The following is a 27,172-nucleotide window of genomic DNA, read 5'->3' as shown; positions in this document are numbered from 1 at the left end:
ATTTATTGAAGTTTTTTATTGTTATACAGAATTAAAGTTAATTACACAGAAGTCAGGCGTAAAAGGTTTTGGGAGTATTTGTAATGTAGTCAGATTGTAAATAAGATGTTTATAAAATGTAGTTTGTTTTCTAACCAGTGAAGAGTATGCAGTAAACAAGCATTACTTTTTTTTTTTAAAACTCAATATTTTTTGCTTTTCTCTTAAAATAAATAATGAGAAAAATCTTATGACTTAAATAGTGGTATTTCTTAAGTGTTTCATGGTCTCTGGGATACCATTGGTATTGTCTTATTTTCAAGTCCCTAAAGTGATCATAAATGATTCTGTTATTTCTAGGTATCTTGAAACTAAGGCTTCTAAGACTTAGTCAAGAAAAACAGTTCTCATTTTAAACTCTACCAGCTTTGTGCTTAATTAACAATGTTTACAATAATAGAAATAGCATTTTTCTTGGTAAATAGAATTGGTAAATAGATATATTTAGAATCAATATGTAGTTATTAAAATACTCCTATATTGCTATTTCAGGAATGTATACTATTTCAGGAGTGTTTTCCATATAATTCTAATATAATATTCATTTAGAAATTATAACTTTTGTGTAATGGTAAGCTTTTTAAAATGTCTTTAGTTTCTTTGATTAATTTTTTTATTTCTTTTGATTTTGTTTTTAACTAGGCAAGTACACAAACAGATGCCCTGAAACTGCCACCTTCCCAGCCTCCACGACTTTTGAAGAATAAAGCTTTATTATGCAAACCCATTACACAGACTAAAGCCACCTCATGCAAACCACATACCCAAAACAAAGAATGCCAGACAGGTATAGTTCTTGTACTTTCTTCATTTAATTTTTTTTAAGGGAAAGGAATGTGGGGTCTGCCTATATTAATCGAGTGCCTGCTATTTCCTAGGTAATGTGTTTGGTTGCTAATATACATTGTTGAATTTAGTTCTCACAACATCCCTGTGAGTTAGGTATTTTCACCATCTGAGACTTAATAAGTTATGACAGAGAGAAGGTAGGTAATTGATTATACCATACTGTGAACATTTCATTTAATTTCCTTAATATCTGGGAGTAAGTATGGACTTACTGGAATTATATAGATAGGATCTTAATTAAGAGTAACTTTTTTTTTCATTTCTCATTCATTTCTTTTTTCTTCTTTCTAATAAATCTTTATTGTTCAGATTGTTACAGTTGTTTCTCTTTTTCCCCCTTCATAGTTCCCCTCCACCCGGTTCTACCCCATACTCTGTCCTTACCTTCTCCCCCATTGTCCTCATCCATAGGTGTATGATTTTTGTTCAGTCTCTTCCCCCCCACACACACACACTAGGCAAGTATACAAACTTGTTCATAATTTTTGTCTTTATCTTTTTCTTCTTCTTCCTCCTCTTAAAGAATGCCCTTCAGTATTTCATATAGTGGCGGTGATAAACTCCTTTAGCTTTTTTCTTATCTGTTAAGCTCTTTATCTGACCTTCAATTCTGGATGATAGCTTTGCTGAGTAGAGTAATCTTGGTTGTAGGTTCTTGCTATTCATCATTTGGAATATTTCTTGCCACTCCCGTCTGGTCTGCATAGTTTCTGTTGAGAAATCAGCTGACACTCATATGGGTACTCCCTTATAGATAACTAACTGTTGTTCTCTTGCTGCTTTTAATATTCTCTCTTTGTCTTTTGCTCTTGACATTTTAATTATCATGTGGCTTGGTGTGGTCCTCTTTGGATTCCTTTTGTTTAGAGTTCTTTGCACTTCTTGGACTTGTAAGTCTATTTATTTCACCAGGTAGGGTAAGTTTTTTGTCATTTTTTCAAATAGGTTTTCAGTATCTTGCTTTTTCTCTTCTGGCATCCCCATAATTGGGAAGTTGATACACTTGAGGTTGTCCCAGACCTCCTTATGCTGTCTTTATATTTTTGGATTCTTTTTGCTTTACCAGTTGGGTGTTTTTTGCTTCTTCATATTTCAAATCTTTGACTTGATTCTTGGTATTCTCTAGTCTCCTGTTGGATCTGTGTATATAGTCTTTATTTCAGCAGTGTATGTTTTATTTCTAGTTGGTCCTTTTTCATAACCTTGAGAGTCTCACTAAATTTATCAGCGGTTTCTAGAAGATTCTTGAGTAACCTTATAACTGTAGTTTTGAACTCTATATCCTCCATTTCCTTCATTTGTGACCTGTTTCTTTGTCTCCATTTTTAAAAATATATATATTTTATTGATTTTTTACAGAGAGGAAGAGAGAGGGATAGAGAGCCAGAAACATCAGTGAGAGAGAAACACTGATCAGCTGCCTCCTGCACACCCCCCACTGGGGATGCGCCCGCAACCAAGGCACATGACCTTGACCAGAATCGAACCTGGGACCCTTCAGTCCGCAGGCGGACGCTCTATCCACTGAGCCAAACTGGTTTTGGCCTTTATCACCATTTTGGAAGCATTTTGGCTGCTTCCCTGTGTTGATAGCGTGGCTTTGTGTGCTAAGTGTCGTAGAGTGCCCAGTGGCTCAGCCTCACTAATTACTTGAGTTGGCCACTCTTGGTGCACCCCTTTATGGGCTGTGTGCACAGTCTTATTGTAGTTAAGCCTTGATTGTCGTTGGTATCACTGGGAGGAATTGACCTCCAGGCCAATTTGCTGTGAGGATCAGTTGTGTCTATTATGGGAGAACTTCTGTGCTGGAGATGCCCTTATATGGCAAGACTTGCTTCAGTGGGGCTTTGGTGCTCACTGAGTCTTCCCCCTGAATGTGTCTCTTATGGATCTGAAGAGTTGTAGTCTGGATGGTCTCTCTCTGACCATTGGATACATTAGCTCTTGAATCTCCAAGGAGAGAGGCCACCCAGCAGGAGCTACAAAGAGATCTGCAGATTCCTTCTTTTTGTTTAGGGTTTGGAGGTGCCCAGATGAGGCCCAGCTGTGAAGCAATGCAAGCCGCTGTCCAGCCTTGAGTCTTCTTTTGGAGGCTCTTGGGCTTTTTGACCCATCTGCAGTATGTTAGGTTTCAGATTGCAAAGGGCCAGGCCATTCATATGCAAAAGATTCTGTGTACAAATTGGATGGGGCAGGGTCTCTGGGAATCACCAGGGTGGAGCAAACAGCAATGGCTGACCATCAGCCCTGCCTGGAAGAGGTCCTGTGTCTCTGTGTTCTGTGGCACCTCTGAGAGAAAGCTGCCTTCAAGTTCCACCCGATGCCAGACAGTCCAGTTTCTCCCCATATGAGTCTGGGTGCCCAGAGTTCCCCCCGCCCCGGAACGAGTTCAGAGCAGTCAGAGCTTGTGTCTCCCTCCTGATTAAAAAGGACAACAGCATACTCAGTTGCCAGCCCTTTCCGCGCCCATGGATGCCTCCGTAACTCTGCAATTCACTTCTGCACCTCCACTTCTCCTCTGAGTCTCACTGTGCTCTTCTCTTCCCTTCTAGTTGTAGAATTTCCACCCAACCAGCTGTCCTGTGGTTCTGGCTGATACCCGTTTTGTCTTTTAGTTGTAGTTTTGAAGTGGTTGTGCAGGGCAGCAATTTCAGGTGTTTACCTATGCTACCGTCTTGGTTTTCAAGAGTAACTATTGTCTTCAACTTTTTTTTATACTCTTTTTCAAATAAAATAAATTTTGAGGAGAGCTTCAAGGCTTCTTTCCTTATGAGCTACCTTCCCCCCACACCCCGTCCCCCAGCATAATCATTGAGCCACCTCTAGCCTCTGATCTTCTCAGCTTGCTTGTCCCAGCATGGAATCTTTGCCCCATAAATCTGGAGTGAGGTTGATTGGACTCCACTATTCTTAGCCTGCCATTCCTGTATTAGGGCTTATCTTGTGAGTGGGAGCTGAGTGAAGGAAGGGAGCACTCACCAGGATATTAACTTCTTAAACTTGTAGTTGTAAGAGATGAGAAGTAATGTTGGCCTGCTCCTCCTGGTGAGATATAGTAATCCTTGATTGGGGACTGACTGAGAGAAGCCATTCTTCCTGATTGCATCTACCCCCAGAATTCAGCTTCAGTCTGTTGAATGGGGATATGAAGCAGGTGGTGAATCAACTGTTATAGACTACCACTCTTCTTTTTTTAATTTTATTTTTATTTCTATTATATTTTATTGATTTTTTTACAGAGAGGAAGGGAGAGAGAGAGAGAGAGCTAGAAACGTCGATAAGAGAGAAACATCGACCGGCTGCCTCTTGCACACTCCCTACTGGGGATGTGCCCACAACCAACGTACATGCCCCTGACCGGAATCGAACCCGGGACCCTTCAGTCTGCAGACCGACGCTCTACCACTGAGCCAAACCGGTTTCGGCAACTACCACTCTTCTTATTGAATGTCAGTCGATTTTCCCGAGAAAATATTTTTCCATTTGCTGTATGCCCTAAGGACAATTTCCAAATAATGTAAATGGTTGTTTTTAGCATTTTTTACCAGCTTTGCTTGTTTCACTGGGGAATGGGTCTGTGGAGCTCTTCTATTCCTGTTGCTAAATATAAGTCCCAGAATTTTTCAGTTGAAAAGGAATCATGTATTCCTAGATCCTGGCAAGTTATCCCATAGGCCAGTGTTTCTCAAACATTAATGTGCATATGAATTACTTTGGGATCTTAATATGTAGATTCTGATTCAGTTAGTCCTAAGACTTTACATTTTTCACAAGCTCCTGTATGATGTCAATGCTGCTGGTCCATGGACCACATTGCATAGCAGGCTATAAGTGACTTAGTCCTATATTTTTATTATATCAATAGTTTCTTATTTTGTGTTATGTACTTTGGTTATCAGACATCTCTATTCTGGTAACTCTTTTTACATTCACTGCACCATGGTAAAACTTATCTTGTATTATTTCCTACTTGTAACCCTAATTGAATTGTCAGCTTTCCACTTTTTGTGACTAGCATGATTTTTCTCCTACATTAATGATTTTATAGTTAGCATATTTTTCTGGCACAAAGAAAGGACTGTAAAGATATTTATTAAATAATTGCATAAATCCTCCATCTTTCCTACTTTTCTCTGCTCATATTAGGTTACCGTGTTCCCCGAAAATAAGACATCCTCCAAAAATAAGACCTAGCGCATGGAAAGATAAGACATCCCCTGAAAATAAGACCTAGCACAACTTTGGGAGAAAAAATTAATATAAGACACTGTTTCCAATATTTTAGCATCTCTCTCTCTATATATAAAAGGCTAATATGCAAAGTGTCCCCGCAAGAGTTCTGGAGACAAGGAGTTCAATCGCTTGCTATGATGTGCATTGACCACAAGGGGATGTCGCAAAATGAAGGAAGGCCCTGGCCAGCAGCTGGAAGGCCCCAATCAGCCCTGATCACCAGTCAGGCCTAGGGATCCTATATGTGCACGAATTTTGTGTATGGGACCTCTAGTCATACACACACACACACACATTCTTTCTAGGTATCATTATCACCCTAGTTCAAGCCTTCATCATGTTAGTTCTACATATTTTTTAAAAATATATTTTATTGATTTTTACAGAGAGGAAGGGGGAGAGATAGAGAGTTAGAAACATCAATGAGAAAGAGTCATCGATCAGCTGCCTCTTGCACACCCCGCACTGGGGATATACCCGCAACTAAGGTACATGCCCTTGACTGGAATCGAACCCGGGACCCTTCAGTCCCAAAGCCAACGCTCTATCCATTGAGCCAAACCGGCCTCGGCGTGTTAGCTCTACATATTATAATTTCTCCTACTTTTACACTTTATATACTTTTACTCTGTGTACTGCTGGCATCCAAGTTAATCTCTTTAATGCTATTTTTGTCACATTATTTTGTGCTAAAGTATCTGTAATTGTTCCCCACTACTACTAGAAATGATTTCACAAAAATGGTCATTCTATTTATTCAGTCTGCTCTTTAACATAATCTACTTATTCATGTTAACAGTTTTCTATACCCCTCATCTGTGATCACTGTTCCCATCCTTCCCTTTATTCATTCACATTATATCTTTCATTAATTTTATCTTTATATAATTGATAATCGTGTTGCCCACTTTTTTGTTAGTGCTATACTCAAACCTTTCTTTGCTACTTTAGTTATTTTTTCTTCGTCTTTTTTTTTTTTTTTTTTTTTTTTTTTTAAGAATATATTTTGCCGAAACAGGTTGGCTCAGTGGTAGAGTGTCAGTCTGCGGACTGAAGGGTCCCAGGTTCGATTGCGGTCAGGGGCATGTACGTGGGTTGTGGGCACATCCCCGGTAGGAGGTGTGCAAGAGGCAGCTGGTCGATGTTTCTCTCTCATTGACGTTTCTAGCTCTCTATCTCTCTCCCTTCCTCTCTGTAAAAAATCAATAAAATATATATATATTTTTAAAAAGAATATATTTTTATTGATTTCAGAGAGGAAGGGAGAGGGAGAAAGATAAAATATCAATGATGAGAGAGATTTATTTATCAGCTGCCTCCTGCACATCTCACACTGAGGATTGAGCCCGAAATCTGGGCATGTGTCCTTGACTGGAATTGAACCTGGGACCCTTCAGCTGCACGCCGACATTCTTTTTTTTTTTTATTTATTTATTTTTATTAAATATATATTTTATTGATTTTTTTTTACAGAGAGGAAGGGAAAGAGATAGAGAGCTAGAAACGTCATTGAGAGAGAAACATTGACCAGCTGCCTCTTGCACCCCCCTACCGGGGATGTGCCCGCAACCAACGTACATGCCCTTGACCGGAATCGAACCTGGGACCTTTCAGTCCGCAGACCGACGCTCTACCACTGAGCCAAACCGGTTTCGGCTGCACGCCGACATTCTATCCATTGAACCAAACCAGGGCATTTCTTCTTTTTATGAACACCTAGTATCACAGATTATATTTCTCTTGAACTATAAAACTCTGTATTCTTTTTAAAAATATTTATTAAGTAATTATTAAAATGTTGTTTCTAACCCTCTTTGTTTTTGTGCTTTTCTTCATTAGAAGACACTCAAAGCTTGTCCCAGGTCATCGTGGTGCCGATTCCTGTACCAGTGTTTGTGCCCATACCTCTTCATCTGTATACTCAGTATGCCCCAGTCCCATTTGGAATTCCAGTTCCAGTGAGTAATTATGCAGATGCTAAAATTAAGTCAGTACATCTTTTCCTCTAATGAAATTTTAACAAGTTTCATAAAAAATTTTTCACTTGTTGGTAAAATACACCTGACTCTGGTTAGCTATTAATGTATAACCATATTATTTAATGTGGAATATGTAAAGTACTGCTTCTATTTGTAACTTACCGTGTGACAGAAGGCTATAAGGTAGCTTTTTTATATTGTTTCATACAACTAAATACTGATATTCAATACACTTTTTAATGTTAATGATTCCCCAAAACCATAAATCTCAGGTAGAAAAAGATTAGAAATTATGTGTGTGTCAGAACACTAGATTCTAGAAAGGTTGAAAAGTTGAACATTGTGATTTACATGATTCTTACTTTTTATTAAAGAAAAATGTTGATTTTATTATTACAAATATACTTTTCCTCAGTATTGAATTTTTAAGGAAACAGTTGTGTGAAAATATTAAGCAAGAAATATCAAAAGCAAAACAAAGGTGTGTTTAGATAATTTTCCATGTGGAGAATTCAGATACACATGTTGAGTTTGTAGGAAAGTTCATACTGAATTTTTATTTAAATGGCTCTATTCTTATAAAAATAAACCAGCAATAATACTTTAATTATCAGCAATAGAAAAATATCTTAAATTTGTTTATTTTAGTACTTAAATCATCTCGCAAATATTACTTTTGATGATGAACCTATTGCTCAAGAAATTCTTCAGTCCATCCTTGATCTTTCAGATGCCTGTCCCTATGCTTATTCCATCCTCAACGGATAATGAAGATAAAACCACTGAGAGTATTGAAGAGCTTAACGAAAAGCTTCCTTCACATTCATTTGAAGCTGATCTCCTTGAGATGGCAGAAATGATTGTAGAAGATGAAGAGAAGAAGACTCTATCTCAGGGAGGTTGGTATAATTTTAAAGTAAAGAAAGAAAAGATACCCCTACACATTTTCATGTAACAAGTAATTTTAGAGATCTGGGAGTAAAGGTGTTCCTAAACATTTTGTTGTGTTTAAATACCAAGTGTGTGGATTTATTAACCTCGTTGATATCTCTGAAAGTTCTGATTTTTTAATGAAGGAAACTAAGTGCTGATATTCAATACAGTTTTCAGTGTTAATGATTCCAGAAAACCATAAATCTAAGTTTCGTGATAATTTTTTTATTTTTTCCGTGTATTGAAATCATGGTCCTCAGATAAGAATTCCTATCTCTGTGTATAAAAGTCAAGTGATTGGAACTGGTTGCTATGACATGTACTGTGGCCGGCCAACTGGCTCAATGGGGGCGGGTCTGGTTTCTAACTTCCTGTGTCCTCCTCTCCCTCCTCCGCCTGCTGGCCAGCCCCTATCAAGGCTGAGGCGGCTGCTGTACCCCACCTGTGCACAAATTCATGCACCAGGCCTCTAGTCGTGTAATAACTAGCATGTTAGTAGCAGGATGGAAAACTATTGGCTCAAGTAATTGATACATAAGTCTTATTCTGGGTAGAATAATTATAATAACAATAGTTAACATTTTTATGCTTACCATAGTCTAGGCATTGTCCCACATTCACTATGTACTCACCCCGTTTAATGTTACAACATTCCTATTGGGTGGGATTACTGTTTCCTTCAGATTCCTCAGTCGAAAATAGGATATTTTACTTGCCCAGGCTATCCAATCAGGAAGTAACTGAACCAGAAGTTGAATCCAGATCTGTCTGACTCCAAAGTAAATGATATATTAATCAGAACTCAGTAATATAGATTTCTGAAGCCTCAATTAGAAGCTCCTGAATTTTGGGTATAAGAAATGATCTCTATATAAAAAAGGCTAAGTGTCCTCTTTCCCTCTAACCTCCAATATCGCTATGATGTGCACTGAACAGCAGGGGCAGACTCCAATGCATGAGCTGCCATGACGTGCTTTGGCCATTTAAAAATAAACGGCTCCCTAGCTGGTTTGGCTCAGTGGATAGAGCATTGGCCTGGGGACCGAAGGGTCTCAGGTTCGATTCTGTTCAAGGGCACATGCCTTGATTCCGGGCTTGGTGCAATGAATGTGCAGGAGGCAGCCAACTAATGATTCCCTCTCATCATTGATGTTTCTATCTCTTGTTCCTCTCCTTCCCTCCCTGAAATCAATAAAAATATATTTTAAAAAAATAAACAAAAATAAATAGCACCATGGACCTGGCGTCAACAAACTAACACACTGCTTCCCCAAAGTGGGACACAGGCCTCACCACCATTCCAGAGCAACACCTCACCAAATCGCAGCCAACGCTGCCAAGATCCCATGGTGTAAAATGCAGCCCACAGCCCAGCTCAGCCCAGAAATGGTCGCTGTGGGCTTTGGGTAATGACATCACGCAGCAATGCCCAGCTTCCTCTCCCTAGCGACCACTAGCCTCCTTGCAGTTTCTTCAGCCCAGGAACCGGACTTGCTTTATAGCGAACATTTCACACTTTAATCAAATGTCTATGAAGTATTTTCCCAGGCTTCATCTCATTTGATCCTCACAGCAGTCATGGAGTAGGTAGATAGGAGACTCAGTAGAATCCTAGTTATTTTTTCATTAGCTGAAAAACGGAGGTTTAGAAAGTTTAGAAACTTGCCCTAACTGAGAAGTAAGAAATGATAGTACCTGAAACTGACTTTACATTTTCTCACTGCTCAGAATATAGTCAAACACTGCTACAGTTAAATATTTTACTCTTCATTAATAGATCTGCATAATCTATTATAATAATTTTATTTATATACTAGTGGCCTGTGCACGGATTCATGCATATTGAAATGAAATTAATTAGAAGAAATATTTTAATATCGCTATTCGCCCTTTCTCTATAATAGAAGGGTCAACCAAAGTCATGATCGATAATGACAGATTGAAATACATGACGTGTGATTTGTGCCAGCAAGAGCTTTATATGTATTGCACATGTGTGAGTCAACTTAACCTTTTATAGATATGGAATAAATTTGCTTATGCCCTAACTGATTTTGCTCAATGGATAGAGTATCGGCCTGGGGACTGAAGGGTTCCAGGTTCAATTCTGGCCAAGGGCACATGCCCTGGTTACAGGCTCGATCCCCAATAGGAGGCAGCCAATCAATGATTCTCTCATCATTGTTGTTTCTGTCTCTTTCACTCTTCCTTCCTCTCTATAAATCAATAAAGAAATATATTAAACAAAACAAAAGAATAAACTTGCTTAATTAGACCTGCTTTGTGATTTACCTAAATTTTTTCCAGCCCAGTGAAGCACCCTAACTTCTCTTTCAGGTAATTGTTGGCAATACAACAGTAAATATCAACATGAAGCAGATTATTATTGTAGTTCATGCAGGGAGAACAAAGTGTTAAATATTTAGCTGCAGCAGTGTTTGATTGCATTCTGTGCAGTGAGAAAAACTGAAGTCATTTTCAAGGTCCACTATTTCTTCTTTTCAGTCAGGACAAGTTTCTAAGCTTTCTAAACATCTGTTTTCTGGCTAATGAAAAGAAATTAGGATTCCACTGATTCTCCTATCTACCTACTCGAGGAATTCTGTGTTGATCAAATGAGATGAGGCATAGGAAAATACTTCACAGACATTTGGTTAAAATGTGAGATGTTTGTACCTGGCTATAAAGCAAGTTGGATTCCTGGGTTGAAGAAACTGTTAGGAGGCTAGTGGTCACTAGGGAAAGGAAGCTGGAGCTAAATGACTGTCATTAACAGGATAGACACTTTGCATATTAGACTTTAATATATAAAATCCTAATATGCTAATTGTCTTTAGGACCATTCGACCCGTTTCTGTGATGCACATTGATCACATGGGGGCAGGCACTCCTAATGGTAGGTTAGCTTGCTGCTGGGGACCTGGCAATTCGGGACTGGGTGGTACGGGCTGGACATGCCCTGGAGCCCTCCTGAGGTCCCTCCTGGCCAGCCAACTTCCCATGGTCTCTCCTCGACCCCGATTGTGCGCCATTGGGGTCAGTTGGTCTGGCCTGTGCCCTCTCATATTCCAGGACCCCTTGGCAGGGTGTCAGAGAGTTGGTTTCCTCCAGATCCCCACAAGACAGGCCAAAGAGCCCCTAGTATAGTAAATAAATATAGTATAGATATAAAAGGCTAAGTTGACTCGAGCATGTGCAATACATATTCTCGCTGGTGCCAATGGCACACGTGTGTTTCGATCTGTCATTGTCGATCATAAATTTGGTTGTTTTTGTTGACATTCTGAAGCCGAAAGAAAGCGGCATCATCAACAGAATATGTGTGAAGACCAACTATTGCCACAACACACCTCTGAAGCCGAAAGAAGCCAGCGTCGTCGACAGAATATGTCTGAAGAACGATTGGCACAAAGTACTTCTGAAGCCGAAAGAAAGCGACGTCATCGACAGAATATGTCTGAAGAACAACTGTTGGCTCAGCGTACTTCTGAAACGGAAAGAAGCCGGCGGCGTCGACGGAAAATGTCTGAAGAACAGTCTTCGACAAGTACTTATTTATTAAAATATTTATTAATATATTAAATTACTTCTTCTAATTAATACCCTTTCAATGTGCATGAATCCATGCGTTGGGCCACTAGTATAATAAGAAGAGAGGGATAAAATGGTGTTTAAGATAGTTGACATACATCAGTGAATTTTCACAAAGGCCTTTTAATATATCACTGATGAGCCAAAATATCATTCTTTCCTGACAAGTTTTGGGTGTTTTTTTTTCAGTAACAGTTTTTACAAAGCTAACTGGAATTTGATTTTACATAACAAATGCTAGATAATTTTTGAACACTGTAGCATTCGAAAAACTGTTAAGTTTTCTGTTGTGTTGCCAGTAAGTTTTTAAGGCATATATGTTCTGAGTGATGAGTAAAAAGTGTATTTGTTAATTCCAGTGTTTCTGGTCTCATTTTGTTCTTTAGTGTTTGGTCTCATAATTCTGATCCATTTATATATGAATTTTAATATCTTAGAATATTGTCCCTATGCTTATCTTCTAACTCTCTGATATTATATTTGGTTTGGGAGTTCAGGCGATTCCTATTGGTAAACCTCAATTTAAATTGGCTTCTACATTCATGTTAATAGTTAACATTTATCAAGTGTTTCCTCTGTACAAATATAGTGACTTTGCCTTAGCCTACCATAGAAGTTTGACAGAAGAACTTTCAAAACTAAGCTTCAAGACAGATAGTTGTAATCACTATAGTGTAAGTAAAATAAAATAGTTTAAAAACATAACGGAGGGAAAAATGAATTTCAACTGAAGGGATCTGGCTAACTTATTTTTGATTTCAGGGAAAGAAGTAATTTTTCTGGGTCTTTAAAAAAATAGTTTTTATTACTTTGAATCCTTAAGCTTCTTTTATTTTTTAAAATATATGTTTTCATTGATTTTAGAGAGAGAGGAAGGGAGCGGAAGAGAAAGAAGCATCAATGTGAAAGATAAATATTGATTGGCTGCCTCCTGCACGCCCCTACTGGGAATCAAGCCTGAAACCTGGGCATGTGCTCTGACTTGGAATCAAACTACCAACTTTTTGGTACATGAGATGATATTCAAAAAACTGAACCCCACACTGACCAGTGCTAGCTTCTTCCCTTTAAAATAGTTCATAATTGATAGTTTAATTGATAGAACTGTGTTCTGTTTAATTCCATGTGGAGGCTGCTCATGTAACTTATATTTTCATTCTGCTGGTTTTCCAATGCAGTGTTATAGCATCTTATATTTTAGAGGTAGGAAGGAATTTAAACAGATTTGTCAATCTGTGAATATGGGGTGTGTGTGTGTGTGTGTGTGTGAATGATGGTGGTGAGGAAGAATTTCAGGTAGCACACAAGTGCAAAAATGCTAAGTAAAGGTGTCTTTTGTCATGACTTCTTTCATACTGCTACCTAGAAGTTGAACTGCTGTTATGTCGTTTTTTAACTTCATTTACTACTATGCCTACTTTTATAATGAAACATTCTTTCTGCATATGAAGGTTATTTTCTTAGAACTCTCTCTGTGATTCATGTATGTATTATAGTACCACCATTTTATTTTGATGCTGTTGGCTTTGTGTATACATATAAATTATTTACTATGTGCTTTTCTTTTTCTTTAGGATCCCAAACTTCTGAACAGGAACTCTTTCTAGACACTAAGATATTTGAAAAAGGTTTGTAATTGTAAATATATTTTGGATCTTAGAATTATGTACTGTCCTGTTAGTAATACCCATAAAGTATTAGCATCCTTGGATTAAATATTTGAAATTTTTTGCTATTTTAGGGGTATTAGATGTCTATGATTATGTGCTAATTTGTAATGAGAATAATAAAAGCTACCTCAAATATTGTTTTGTTTCCCCCCTCAAATATTGATTTTAAAGATTGAGATAATACTTTAACTGTATACCAATAATTTTTAATCCAGTTCTGTGAGACTGGTAAATAAGTTACTTCACTGTTTAGTGTACCTAGGTAATTGTTCTCAACCATATCTGTTTTTGGTATTTAGGGGTTTCAGAAAGTTTCTGGCTGTGTTAAGAGTCTATCTTATTTTGAGGCTGTGTTTTCTATCAATCTCAGACCAAGGAAGCACATACAGTGGTGATCTTGAATCAGAGGCAGTATCTACTCCACATAGCTGGGAGGAAGAATTGAATCATTATGCCTTAAAGTCAAATGCTGTGCAAGAGGCTGATTCAGAGTTGAAGCAGTTTTCAAAAGGGGAAACTGAACAGGATCTGGAAGCAGACTTTCCATCAGGTTTGTGCAGTGTAACTTGTCCACTGAAAGTCCTTTATTTTAGAAGATTGGTACAACTCCAAATTGACATTATGAAGCAATTATAATGTATGATAATACTCTAGGGAACACATGGTTATTGCCTTTGAAGGTGTTAATTTGTACCATGTTGTTCTTATTAAGATGTTAATTTGTATATGTTTTTAAGTTTTCCCACAGTAACAGCAAAGGTGGTTTTCTTGATTGTTTATGAACTCCTACTTTATTATTTATTTTATTTTATTGTATTTTTTTTATATTTTATTGATATTTTACAGAGAGGAAGAGAGAGGGATAGAGAGTTAGAAACATCAATGAGAGAGAAACATCAACAAACTGCCTCTTGCACACCCCATTCTGGGGATGAGCCCGCAACCCTTGACCGGAATCGAACCTGGGACCTTTCAGTCCACAGGCTGACGCTCTATCCACTGAGCCAAACCAATTTTGGCTGCACTCCTACTTTAAATATAATATCGTTTATTTCTCTTAAGTATATATGTAAAATTTTTATGTTATTACAAATAAAATAATGAATATAGTGAGTATTATCTGCTGTTTTCTTTCTCAGTCTTAGTCTTTAAGTCTGTGAGTTATTTGTCTCACATTATGCTTTCTGCTGATTCTTATAGAATCCTTTGACCCATTGAGTAAAGGGCAGGGAATCCAGGCACGTTCCCGAACAAGACGACGGCACCGAGACGGCTTCCCCCAGCCCAGACGAAGAGTAAGCAGCAGATTCACTTTTCTTTTTGTTCCTTTATTCTGATTAATTCCAGTTTACAAAACTCTCTATTGCCAGGATCAGGAACCTCCATACTTTGTTTTACAACCTCGTGGTGTGTGTGTGTGTGTGTTTCTTAAAGTCAACCATTATCTTATATTTTACATTTCTTTCAGCAGGGATTTTTAAAATTTTGTTTTTATAATTGAGGTTTCCTGCTTTGTTTTGTTTACTTTAAAAAGCTTTTTATAATCTTTATTATAAAATTTTTATTTTTTTAAAGTCTAAATTTAGCTTTTAAAAATACTATAATGAGGCTCACTAGATTATATAATCTATATATATAAAAGGCTAAGTGTCCATCTGTCTGATAGTAGCTATGATACCCACTGTCAGAGGTCAGACAGTCAACACACAATCATGGAAACATGGAACAGAATGATGAATCTCAGAGGGGAGAGGGGAGAGAGGAGGGTGAGAAGATTTTAACCAAAGTTCTTATATGCATAACAGAGACCTGGTACATGGATTCGTGCACTGGTGGGATCCTTGGGCTGGCCTGCAGGGATTGGGTTGAAACTGGCAGGCCAGGGACCCCACCGATGCACAAATCTGTGCCCTGGGCCTCTAGTTTAAAAATAAGCAACACCGTGGACCTGACCTTGACAAACTAACACTTGCCTTCCCCCAAGTGGGATACAGGCCCCGCCACCACCTTGAAGCAACACCCCACCAAATTGTAGGCAATGCTGCCAAGACCCCATGGCACAAAATTCGGTCCACAGCCCAGTCCGGAAACATTTGCTGTGAGCGTTGGGTAATGACGTCATGTAGCAACACCGGCTTCTTCTCCCTAATGACTAGCCTCCTTGCAGTTTCTTCAGCCCAACTTGTAGCCAAACGTTTTACAGTTTAACCAAATGTTTGTGAAGCCTTTTCACATGCCTCATCTCATTTGATCCTCATAGAAGTCCTGAGTAGATAGAGAGGAGACTCAGTAGAATCCTATTTTCTTTTCATTAACCAGAAAACAGTTATTTAGAAAGCTTAGAAACTTGTCCTGACTGAAAAGAAGAAATGGTGGACCTTGAAAATAACTTCAGTTTTTCTCACTGCACAAAATACAGTCAAAAACTGCTGCAGTTAAATATTTTACCCTTTGTTCTCCCTGTGTGATTTACAATAATAATCTGCTTCCTGTTGATATCTACTGCTGCGTATCCAAAAATTACCTAAAAGAGAAGTTGAGGTGCTTCACTGGGCTGGGAAAAGTTTAGCTAAATGAGAAAGCAGGTCTAATTAAGCAAATTTATTCTATATCTATAGAAGGCTAAGTTGACTCACGCATGTGCAATACATATAAAGCTCTTGCTGACTCCAATCGCATGTGTGTGTTTCAGTCTGTCATTGTCAATGGTGAATTTGGTTGACACTTCTATTATAGAGAAAGGGCGAATAGCGATATTAAAATATTTCTTCTAATTAATTTCCTTTCAATGTGTATGAATCTGTGTGGCAGGATACTAGTATAGTATAATAGTGACGTCCATATGGACTTTCCCATACCAAAATTAAAAGAATAATAGCTGTATTTCTTTTTAGCTCTATTGAGTTATACAATAGTTACATTTAAAATTTTACGTCTACAATTTGAATGTATGCAGTATAGACTACCATCATAATCATAACTCTTAACTCAGTCCCAAAGGTTTCTTTGTGATCTTTTGCAATCCTTCTTCATCTCCAACTCCTAGAAACCACCAGTCTGTTTGCAGGTCTGCCTGAAATGGTACTGCGTTGCCTTTCCTGAAATATCATATACATGGAATCATGTCGTTTTGTAGTGTTCTGTGTCTAGCTTCCTTCATTTAACATTATGTATTGGTTTTTGTTCGTTTTTTTAGAGAGAGTGGAAGCAAGAAGGGAGGGAGAGTTAGAGAGAGAGCAAGAGGCACATTGATTGGTCGCCTCCTGCATGAGCCCTGTCCTGGGCTGGGGATCCAATCTGTAACCCAGTTGGACATAGAACCTTTGGTGGGCAGTTGATCCTCTAACTACTGAGCCAAACTGGCCAGGGCTGGCATGATGTTTTTGAGATTCATCCATGTGTCTCATGTATCAGTAGTTTATTCCTTTTTATTTCTGAGTAGTACTTTAACTGTTGGGCAGATTTCAGCAGTGAGGCCTGCTCTGAATTTTTTTGTAGGAAGGTTTTAAGCTATTAATTCAATTTCTGTGGCTATTTAGGTTATGTATTTCTTCTATAGCAAGCTTTGTCAGTTTGTATCTTCCAAAATATTGTTTTTTCTTTTATCTAAGATGTCAAATTTATTGGGATTTATTGGGATGACAATGCTCACGATATTTGTTTACTATCCTTTTTATGTCTATTGGATTACATATTAGTAATCTGTGTTTGCTCTTTTTAAAAATTCTAGCTAGATGTTTATCAATTTTTTTATCTTATAAAAAACCTGATTTTAGTTTTATTCCGTTTTCTCTACCCTTTTTTAAAATGATATTTGCTCCTGTTTTTATTATGTTCTTCTTTTCATTTGTGTTTCAATGTGTTCTTCTTTTTCTAGTTTCTTAAGATAGATTATTGGTTTTAGACTTTTTCATTTCTCATAAATCATCTTAATGCTATAACTGTTCCTGTAAGCACTGTTTTAGCATCATCACAAACATTTTGATATATTTTGTTTGCATTTTCACTTACATTTAAAATATTTTATTAATTGCATTGGTGGTTTCTTCTTTGACCCAGGAGATATTAATAAATGTGCTGTTTAATTTCAGTTTTTAGTAATTTCTTAGCATCGTTCCATTATTGGTTTCTAGTTTAATCACATTATAGTTAGAGAACTTTTTGAGGCTTTTTTATACCCCGAATATGTTCTGTTCATATGTTCATTAAACAGACCTGATAGTTTATGTTTATGATAGTAAATGTTATTCTACCTTATTGGTAGGTCCAGGTACTGGACCATGGTAAATACTCAAATGCTAGTAATAATCACATGTGGTCTTCCATATTTCAACTTTTTTTTTTTTTCTCTCCAAAGGTCGTTTCAGCTCTAAGAACTCTGAGTCTTTTAGATCTAATACGAACTTCCATATTCTGTAAATGTATGCCCTTTCTAGCTTTGAGAACACCGATTCTTAAAGATCCAAGGCTAAAGTTTATATTTTGTATTTTTGGAATTCTGACAGGGACGAAAGAAGTCTATAGTACCTGTGGAGCCCAGGAGTCTTATTCAAGGAGCCTTTCAAGGGTGCTCCGTGTCTGGGATGACACTGAAATACATGTATGGGGTAAATGCCTGGAAGAACTGGGTTCAGTGGAAAAATGCCAAGGAAGAGCAGGGGGATCTGAAATGTGGCGGTAAATACACAGCATGAATTTTATTTTGACTCGGGATAAAGGGAATACAAATAAATAAATTAATCTACACTAAAAGGATAAATACTAGGTCAAAAATCCCATAAAACTCTAGTTTTGGCTGTACTTAATTTTTCCCCATTTTTATTTAAACTCCTCATTTATTTTCCCTTTCAGGAATTGAACATGCCTCGTCTAGCCCATGTTCTGACCCCTTAGGAAATGCTCAAGACCATGCACTCTCCCAGGACTCCTCCGAGTCAGGCTGTAGAGGTAAAACTCATTTTGTTGTGATCATTTGTAATATCATTTTCAATTTCAGATTATAAATGAAATATTTAAAATTATTAAGAAATTGAAGTCTTAAAAAATTGAGGTACTACTCCCAATTTTAAAGGTTTGTTATAAAGGTAAAATTGTATCTTTTGATCATGAGTTTATTATGTTAATATAAGGGATTTTGTTTCTTTTTCTTAAACTTTACAAGTAGCTCAGATTCTTTATTTACCTGTTTAACTCTTCTTCACCTTTCAAGGTTTAACGTTAGTGTCACATTCTCCAGAATCTGACCTGACCCTTCTCGTTTATTAGATTTCCTTCATTTATTTTCATAGTATCCCATTTAAATAAACATCTTATCATAGCATCTGTGACACCATATATACTGCATTGCATTTATTTCTTTAACTAAAAAAACCTTGAGATCAGGATCTGTCTGTAACCCATGTATTCAACAATGTACACCATAGCACCTTGGGCACAGTAGTCAGTGTTTATTCAATGAATTAAGTAAATGGTACTATATTTCCTTTTTTGTTATTGTTTAATAATTTTTAATTAATTTCAGAGAGGAAGGGGAAAAGGCGAGAGACAGAAAAACATCAGTGATGAAAGAGAATCATCAATTGGCTGCCTCCTGCATGCCCCACACTGGGGATCAAGTCCACAACCTGGGCATGTGCCTTAACTGGGATTTGGACTGTGACCTCCTGGTTCATAGTTCGATTGTAAACCACTGACGCCTGCTAGCCAGGCATTATATTTCTTATCAGTTAATATTTCAAATGTCTTCTACCTTTCCACAGTCCGCTCTATCAAGCTGAAGGAAGATATTCTGTCATGCACTTTTGCCGAGTTGAGTGTGGGCTTATGCCAATTTATCCAAGAGGTGCGGAGACCAAATGGTGAAAAGTATGATCCAGATAGTATCTTATACTTGTGCCTTGGAATTCAGCAGGTATTAAATTCAATAATTGTTATAAAATGTTACATTTTTAATAATTCTGATAGGACTTGTGAATTAAGTTGAAAAATTATAATGTTTATTGATTGGTTGATATTGTTTCTATAATCTCCTCTTATTCTCCCCCCCTCTTTTTTTTTTATTTAACAAAATTTTTTTAATGACATTTTACATTTACCATAATATTATTTGTGATAGTTTCAGTTGTGTGGCACTATGATTAGAACCCTTTACAAAGTATTCCTCCTTGTTCATGAAGCACTTAGCTTGATTTAAAAAAATCTTGATCATTTAGTCTTTTGTATACTGAATTGAGAGTATTAGTAGAATAACAGAAATTGAGGATGGTGCATTTTATTGTTAAATGAACAAAGAAAAACACAAAAATAGCAATCCACATAAGAAATGGCACAGGAGACTGTGGTGAATGTGTGTATGTATTTATATAAATCATATAGTTTCATTTACATTTTTAAAAAAATACTAATTAAAATAATAGTTACACCATTATTTGTCTATCACATTAGCTAAAATAAAATTATAACATTGATATAAGTTCTGTGAGTCGAGTTCACCTTTAGAGCAGGTGGAAATTAGTACATATTTTCTAGAAAGCAGTTTTGAGCATGTTTCAGGAATATAATTATACTATTTTAAAAATGTATTTTTATTGATTTCAGAGAGGAAGGGAAAGGGAGAGAGAGAGAGAGAGAACTATCAATAATGAGAGAGAATAATTGATTAGCTGCCTCCTGCATGCTGCACACTAGGGATGGAGCCCACAACCTAAGCATGTACCCTGACCAGGGATAGAACCGTGACCTCCTGGTTCATAGGTTGATGCACAATCACTGAGCCACGCCGGCCAGGCTGTTAATACTATTTTTGCAAGCAGTTCACTTGGGAATCTGTCAGAGCTAATACTATGACATCATTGCACAAAATTCGAAGTAACTTCACTGTCCATCAAAGTATAATAGTTAAGGAAATTATATTTATAAAGTTGTATATTATGTAGCCAATAAAAATTGTTTAAAGTGACTTCTAGTAATATGTAAATATTAATATTAAAGCATTGAACCAGAATACACATTTTATGCATATCACTGTATATTAACATGTAGTGGTTTAAAAACTAGTCATAATAACGCATAACAAAATGCAATGCATCAAAAATGTTTATAGTGGTTGTCTTCTGGGGATGGTAGAATTCTAGATGTCATTGATTTTTTCTTTTCTTACTTGGCCAAATTTTCATCCACTTATATAGGGGTTGGAGTATTTTATTTAAGCATTCATTCTTAAAGTTTTATTTTTATTGACTTCAGAGAGAGGTAGGAAGAGGGAGAGAGAGATAGAAACATCACTGATCAATACATTGATCGGCTGCATCATGCATGCCTCCTGCATACCACCACCCTGGGAATTGAGCCCACAACCCCAGCATGTGCCCTTGACCGTAATTGAACCTGGGACCCTTCAGTCCACAGGCCGAACGCTCTATCCATTGAGCCAACCTGATAGGGCAATGTTTTGTTTTTTAATTAGGTAAGTAATGTGTGCCCAGTGTAACCGTAGGAAAAATTTTTCTCCCTTCATTCCCATTTCCCAAGGTAACAGTGCTTCAGCAGAAGTGTCCTTCTCTACCTTCTCCTGTGCTGTACCTTATTCACCTATACATGTTTAATAATTTTTGTTTTGCTTAGTTTTTAGCAAAATGGAACCCATACCATACACATTTTTTACAGTTCGCTTTTTTCAATCTATGTATCTCTCCAGATGACCATAAGTAGAACTTTTTTCCTTTAAAAAAGAAATTTGCATAATATTGCAAAGTATAAATATGACAGTTATTCAGCCTTTTCTATTTTTTTATATTCAGATTATTCCCCTCCATCTTACTCTGACAAACAGTGCTTAAGTCGATATTTTGTTTCTGGGGGGAAAAAATATATATTTTTTTGTTTGTGAAAAGAAAATATATTTTGTGTTCCTAATGAATTGGTGCTTTTGTTTCTAGGTTATAGCATATATATATGTATATATATAATTTTTATTTTTTTCTCTCCAGTTTTAAGATATTTTCAGATTACTTTTCAGAATGGTGTTTTGTGAAGGGGTCATATATATAAAGTGGCCCTCAAACACTTAAGAAACCAAAAGTCCAAAGAACAAGGCAAACAAGTCCACCTTGTCGGTTGAAAGAGTTTAATAGGGAACTTATCTACAAAAATTCAGTCTTAGGTGGCAGCAAGACGAAGGGGGCTCCTGTGCCTTCCACCTCCCTCTGACCATGTGCTTATATCTCCTAGATCTGAGAATGCTTGGGTGATCTAAGGATCCCTTGCCAGAGCCAGTTAGATAGATAACATCATGGACGACTCACCCCTAGAGGCAGAACTAATGGAAATCCTGTGACGATTGCTCAGAGCTTTGTGTGTATATTCCAGAGCTCACACTGGGGAAGGGGAGGAAGTCAAGGGTTCAGATTCACCCAGAGGTCCAGATGGCAGATGAGACCATTTTGAGACAGTTAGCTCTGTTCGTACAAATGGTTGTCACTTACACTTTTATTAGCAGTGTGAGTGAGTGCCCATTTCTTGAGTCTTCTTTGCCACTCTTCCTTTTTAATATTTATTCTGAGTTTTAAAAAAGGACTCCAATTTTTCCAACTTTTATAAATCAGAATGTCTTTTTATGTTGTTGGTCATTTGAATTTTTCCTTTCAATCTGTAGAATCTTTTATATTGGGGATAGTTACTTAAGTATAAGCATTTTAAATAAAATTTTCTAGTATGTTTTTGTCTTTTGGTTTTTATGTTATGTTTTGCCCTTCAAGAAGTTTTTCTTTTTTACATAGTTCAATTTCTCTTGATAGATTCTGGGTTTTCCTTGTTGCTTACGATGGTTTCCTACTTGAATAAAAAATTCTCATAATTTTTTGTCTAAAATATTATTTTATATTGACATCTTTAATCTGAAATTCATTTTGTATATCAATATATTTCTGATGAATAATATTTTGATGGGTAGTTAATTATGAAAGCAGCATTTATTTTCCCACAAAATTAAAATGACACCTTTGTTACTGTAATTTAATCCAGTTTCTACATTGTAAATGAAAAGAATTACCTTATGAGAGGACTTTTATATATTCTTCAACCAAGTTTATTAAGCACTGAGGATGTATGTGCCCTTTATGCATTTTGCTTAGGTAAAAATAGTGAAGATTCTTAGCACACTTCCTGTAATCTTGACATTTATATTTTGGATCTTAAGAACATTTTGTAATTTTACCACTGCATGTCAAGAAATAACATGTTTTGAGGCAGTTAATAATATTCTAATAATTTGAATATTAGATCATTGCCATGATTACATGAAATGTTCAGTAAAAAACATTTGAGTTTTTTACACTTCAGCTATACTTCTGTATATGAAATACTCATTTATGAAACAAATACTAAAGGTATGAAATTTTTTTCTAGTATGTTTATCAACTCTTATTTGTTGATATTAATAAATGACTTCATATAACAATGCTATTAAAAAAGAGGCCATAAGTTAACAGATTGTCAGATAATTGTTACAGGAGGTAAATATTATAAAACTTACTTATTTTGACAAGAAATAAACTTTTCTTAACAGTAAGAAATGCGAAAAGGGTACTTATTTGGCATCTCAAATGTGCTTTCTCTTCTTCATTTGGATTATGAAAATAATCATGCCAATTGTGAAGAATTTTGAAAATACATAAAAATATAATGTTAACACCTGGGCCACCAATGTTGATATTAGCTGGGAAGGTGATATTTGCAAAAGAAACAGGCAAGTGATAGAAGAAAAACAACAGATTGCTAATAGACAGAATGTACCATGAACACCTAGCAATCATGTACTATGCATGCTGTGTATTAATATAAGTCCATTTGGTATATTAACTCACTAATGTGTCAGTGTGGCCCTATGAAGTTTAGAACTGTTACTTCAGGCACTTACCTAAGGTCTCAAAAGCAGTAAATGGTGGGGCCAGATGTGAACCCAGATAGTTCCGTTTCAGAGTCTGTTGTTACGAACACCATGTTGGACTGCTTCTCTAATATAAAAAGGTGTTTAATCAGGGAAAGTTTTTCTTCTCTCTGATAAAAAATGTGAAAGATTGAGAAATTTGATAATACAAGTGTTACTGAAGATATGTGCAGTGGTGGAGGCCCTTTTCAGAGTGCAAGTTAGCAGTGGTTATCAAGTCTCCAGATTATATAAATTCTTCAGTCTAGTAAACCCTTTGATTATTATTTCTCCTCAAAGAGAGGCATGTATATGCATATACTAGTATTTACAATATAACATTGTTTATAACAGCAAAAAATGGAAATCCCCTAGATGTTCATTAAAAGAATGATGTTTAAATCAATATGTCTATACTATTGAATACTATACAACGAAAAAAAGGAATGAGTTGCTTCTAGAGATATTAACATGGAAAATTCTTACAGACATACATTTTAAGGAGTAAAAGTAACTTGCCAAACTATATGTGTAATATTGATATTTATATTAAGGGAAAATACACAAAACATAAAAAATGTATAATTCAGTGGCATTAAATACATTCATTATGTGAAGCCATCACCACTATTTAGTTCTATAACTTTATCACTCTATATGGAAATCCTCTACCCATTAAGCCATTACTCCTCATTACCTGTTCCATCTTGTCTCTGACAACCATAAATCTGTTTTCTACATGGACTTGCCTATTCTGAGTATTTCATATAAGTAAAATTGTGCCTGGCTTCTTTCACTCAATATAGTGTTTTTAAGGTTTATCAGTGTTGTAGCATGAATCCGTATTTCATTCCTTTTTAATGGCTGGATAGTATTCCGTTGTTGGATATACCACATTTTCTTATCCATTCATATGCTGATGGACCTTTGAGTTGTTTCCACCTTTTGGCTATTAGGAATAGTGAGTGTTGCTATGAATATTTCTGTACAAGTTTTTGTTTGAATATCTGTTTTCAAATCTTTGGGGGTATATACCTAGGAGTGGTGTTGCAGGATCATATGGTAACTCTTATTACTAGCTTGTTCAGAAACTACCAAACCATTTTCCACAATGGCTGCACCATTGAATGTTTCCAATGCAATGTATAATATAAGAGCTCCATTATCTCTAGTTCCTTGCCAACACCTAATTTTTGTTAATTTGTTTTCTAAATAGCCATCTGGTAGGTATGAAGTGGTATCTTATTCTGGTTTTGATTTGCATTTCCCTAATGACTAATAATATCAAGCATCTTTTCAAATAAATTTTAAATACCAAATTTTAAAAACTCATAAAAATTTTAGCATATAATTAAATGCTATCTAGTGTTACTCTGTGAATGCAAATTTATTCCCCTGAGTGATTTTTATCTGATCTGATCTGCACCCTCAAAATGTTTTTCTTTTTTAACAATACTTTACCCAAGCTGTTGCTTGGTATGTAATATGGTTCTTGATGGTTATAATTAGCAGTTTTACATCCTATATTTAGACTTGAACTTTTTAACAAATATATATTTTATTGGTTTTTTACAGAGAGGAAACGAGAGGGATAGAGAGTTAGAAACATCGATGAGAGAGAATCATCGATCAGCTGCCTCTTGCACACCCTCTACTGGGGATGTGCCTGCAACCAGGGCACATGCCCTTGACCGGAATCAAACCTGGGACTTTACAGTCCGAAGGCTGACGCTCTGTCCACTGAGCCAAACCAGTTTCGGCTAGGCTTGAACTTTTTGAAGGCTGTTGTTGTGGGCAAAGAGTTGAGAACTGTGATTAGAACACTCCAAATAGTTTTTGAATTTGGGCATCCTCGGGTCACTTGACACTAGCTAACTGTATTATTTCAGGAAATGTTCTTGTAGCTAGGCTGACAAACAAAAACTTCTGAGAGCACACCTGTAGATCCTACCGTGAGTTAGAAAAATGATTTGGGAAATACAAATTAGGACCAATTTTTAATATATCAATTTCATTAACTGAGTAAAGGTACTTATTTATTAGAATTTTTCTGTATACTTCGTGTCTTACAAACAAAATAGAAAATTTTACCTTGCGAGCTCAGTGTTTGAGATGTCATTCTGTGTGAAAGGGGCCTTTAGCTGGGATCCTGGTATTTTAACATGTATCCTTAAAGTGGTTTATAATTTTTTTTTTGGGGGGGGGGGGAAGGTAAGATATGTACACAGATAATAATTTAATAAAAAAATTAAAAAAGTGGTTTATAATTTTGTAAGGGAAAAATAAAGGGTAACCTATGTTCTTTAAAATAATTTTTAAAAATGTTTATATTAAAAATTTTTATTGGGGTGACATTGGTTAATAACATAAGTTTTAGCTAAAATAATCTTTAAAAATAGTCTTCTCTTTGTATCAACATGTGTTTCCACTTTTATTCTCTTGTAGTACCTGTTTGAAAATGGTAGAATAGATAACATTTTTACAGAGCCCTATTCCAGATTTATGATTGAACTTACCAAACTCTTGAAAATATGGGAACCTACAATACTTCCTAATGGTAGGATGATTAATTTTTTGGTTTTTTTTTTCATGATACACTTTCTAAAATTACTTAAGTTGTAAGATTATCTTTTTATAAATTGTTTGTTTTCTATTTCTGTCCTGATTTGTAATGTATTTGAACTCCTGAGGAGAAAGTCTTGGGTTAATCATTGATTACTAGAGGCCCATTGCATGAAATTTGTGCACTTGTGGGGGAGTCCCTCAGCCAAGCCTGCACCCTCTCGCAGTCCGGGAGCCTTTGGGGGATGTCCAACTGCCGGTTTAGGTCTGCTCAGTCAGTCGGACATTCTTAGTGCTGTCATGGAAGTGGGAGAGGCTCCAGCCACTGACGCTGCACTTGCCAGCCATGAGCTCGGCTTCTGGCTGAGGGGTATTCCCCCTGTGGAAGCACGCTGACCACCAGGGGGAAGCTCCTGCATTGAGCATCTGCCCCCTGGTGGTCAGTGCGTGTCATAGTGACCAGTTGTTCTGTTGTTCAGTCAATATGCATATTAGCTTTTTATTATATAGGATTTTAGTGAAACTGTACCTTCCAAACAGTGTGCGTATACATACTACTAACTGTTGAAAAATTTTAAAAAATTACTGAAGGTTCCGTTTACAGTTGTAGAAACTGTTTTTGTTCTGGTAATGCTGGTATTGTTGCATGCTGTAGTAGTAACTGCCACATATTCTACTTCCGGACTCTACCTGTTAGCAGTGGGCTTCTTTAATTGTTTATAAAGTTCCCTGAACTGGTTATTGAGACTTAAATCTTGATCTTTAATTGTCTTTGACCATAAGTCATGGGACAAACCCCTAATTCATGACACTCTTAGGCTCCTCAGAATTTAAACTAAGAGGAGGATCACTTCTTAGCCTTTATCTTGGCTAAAATCAAGAGTAAAGTAAGAGGGCATTGGAAGAAGGGGGGCACTATCTGCCTTCTTAAAACCTTACCTAAATAAAATTGAACCAGTTAACAGGAAGCGTGTTGAACTGGAACAGGAGTCTGCAATCTGTGGCCCATGGTCCATATCTGGCCTGCTGCCTGTTTCTTGATGTGGTCCATCAGCTAAAAATGGTTTCTACATTTTAAATGGTTTGGGGGCAGGGGGACTCTAAGGAATAATAATATTGTGAGGCATGTGAAAATTATATGAAACTCAAATTTGTGTCTATAAATAAACTTTATGGTATATTACAGCTATATCTATTTGTTTATGTTTTGTCTGCAGCTCCTTACCTTCTACAACAACAAAGTTGTTCAGAGCCTATATGGCCCAAAATGCTTAAAATATTTACCATCCAGCTCTTTACAGAAAAAGTTTGCTGGCTCCTGGTCTACAATAGCAGTAGATTTAAGCTAGGGGTCCTCAAACTTTTTAAAGTGGGGGCCAGATCATGGTCCC

At 36.6% G+C, this 27,172-nt stretch overlaps 1 protein-coding gene across 15 annotated transcripts in view; it reads left to right on the top strand.

Moving 5' to 3' along the window:
- Positions 1-27,172, top strand: part of ZMYM4 (zinc finger MYM-type containing 4) — a 119,134-nt gene that overhangs the window by 85,954 nt on the left and 6,008 nt on the right. For 12 of the 15 annotated variants that reach the window (XM_084871974.1, XM_084871967.1, XM_084871968.1 and 9 more), the window contains 11 exons: positions 682-826; positions 6,961-7,079; positions 7,831-7,999; positions 11,323-11,580; positions 13,199-13,252; positions 13,665-13,844; positions 14,495-14,589; positions 17,800-17,971; positions 18,146-18,241; positions 19,054-19,205; positions 25,665-25,776. In XM_084871974.1, coding sequence (XP_084728100.1) covers positions 682-826; positions 6,961-7,079; positions 7,831-7,999; positions 11,323-11,580; positions 13,199-13,252; positions 13,665-13,844; positions 14,495-14,589; positions 17,800-17,971; positions 18,146-18,241; positions 19,054-19,205; positions 25,665-25,776 — 1,552 coding nt within the window. The remainder of the gene's footprint in view (positions 1-681; positions 827-6,960; positions 7,080-7,830; positions 8,000-11,322; positions 11,581-13,198; positions 13,253-13,664; positions 13,845-14,494; positions 14,590-17,799; positions 17,972-18,145; positions 18,242-19,053; positions 19,206-25,664; positions 25,777-27,172) is intronic. The other 3 variants (XM_084871963.1, XM_084871962.1, XM_084871961.1) reach the window with 1 other exon arrangement.

Source organism: Pipistrellus hanaki (genome assembly GCF_964339955.1).
Source record: "Pipistrellus hanaki genome assembly, chromosome: 2".
Taxonomy (NCBI): Eukaryota; Metazoa; Chordata; class Mammalia; order Chiroptera; family Vespertilionidae; genus Pipistrellus; species Pipistrellus hanaki.
The sequence above is the reverse complement of the archived record's forward strand: the minus strand, read 5'-3'. Positions and strand labels throughout refer to the sequence as shown.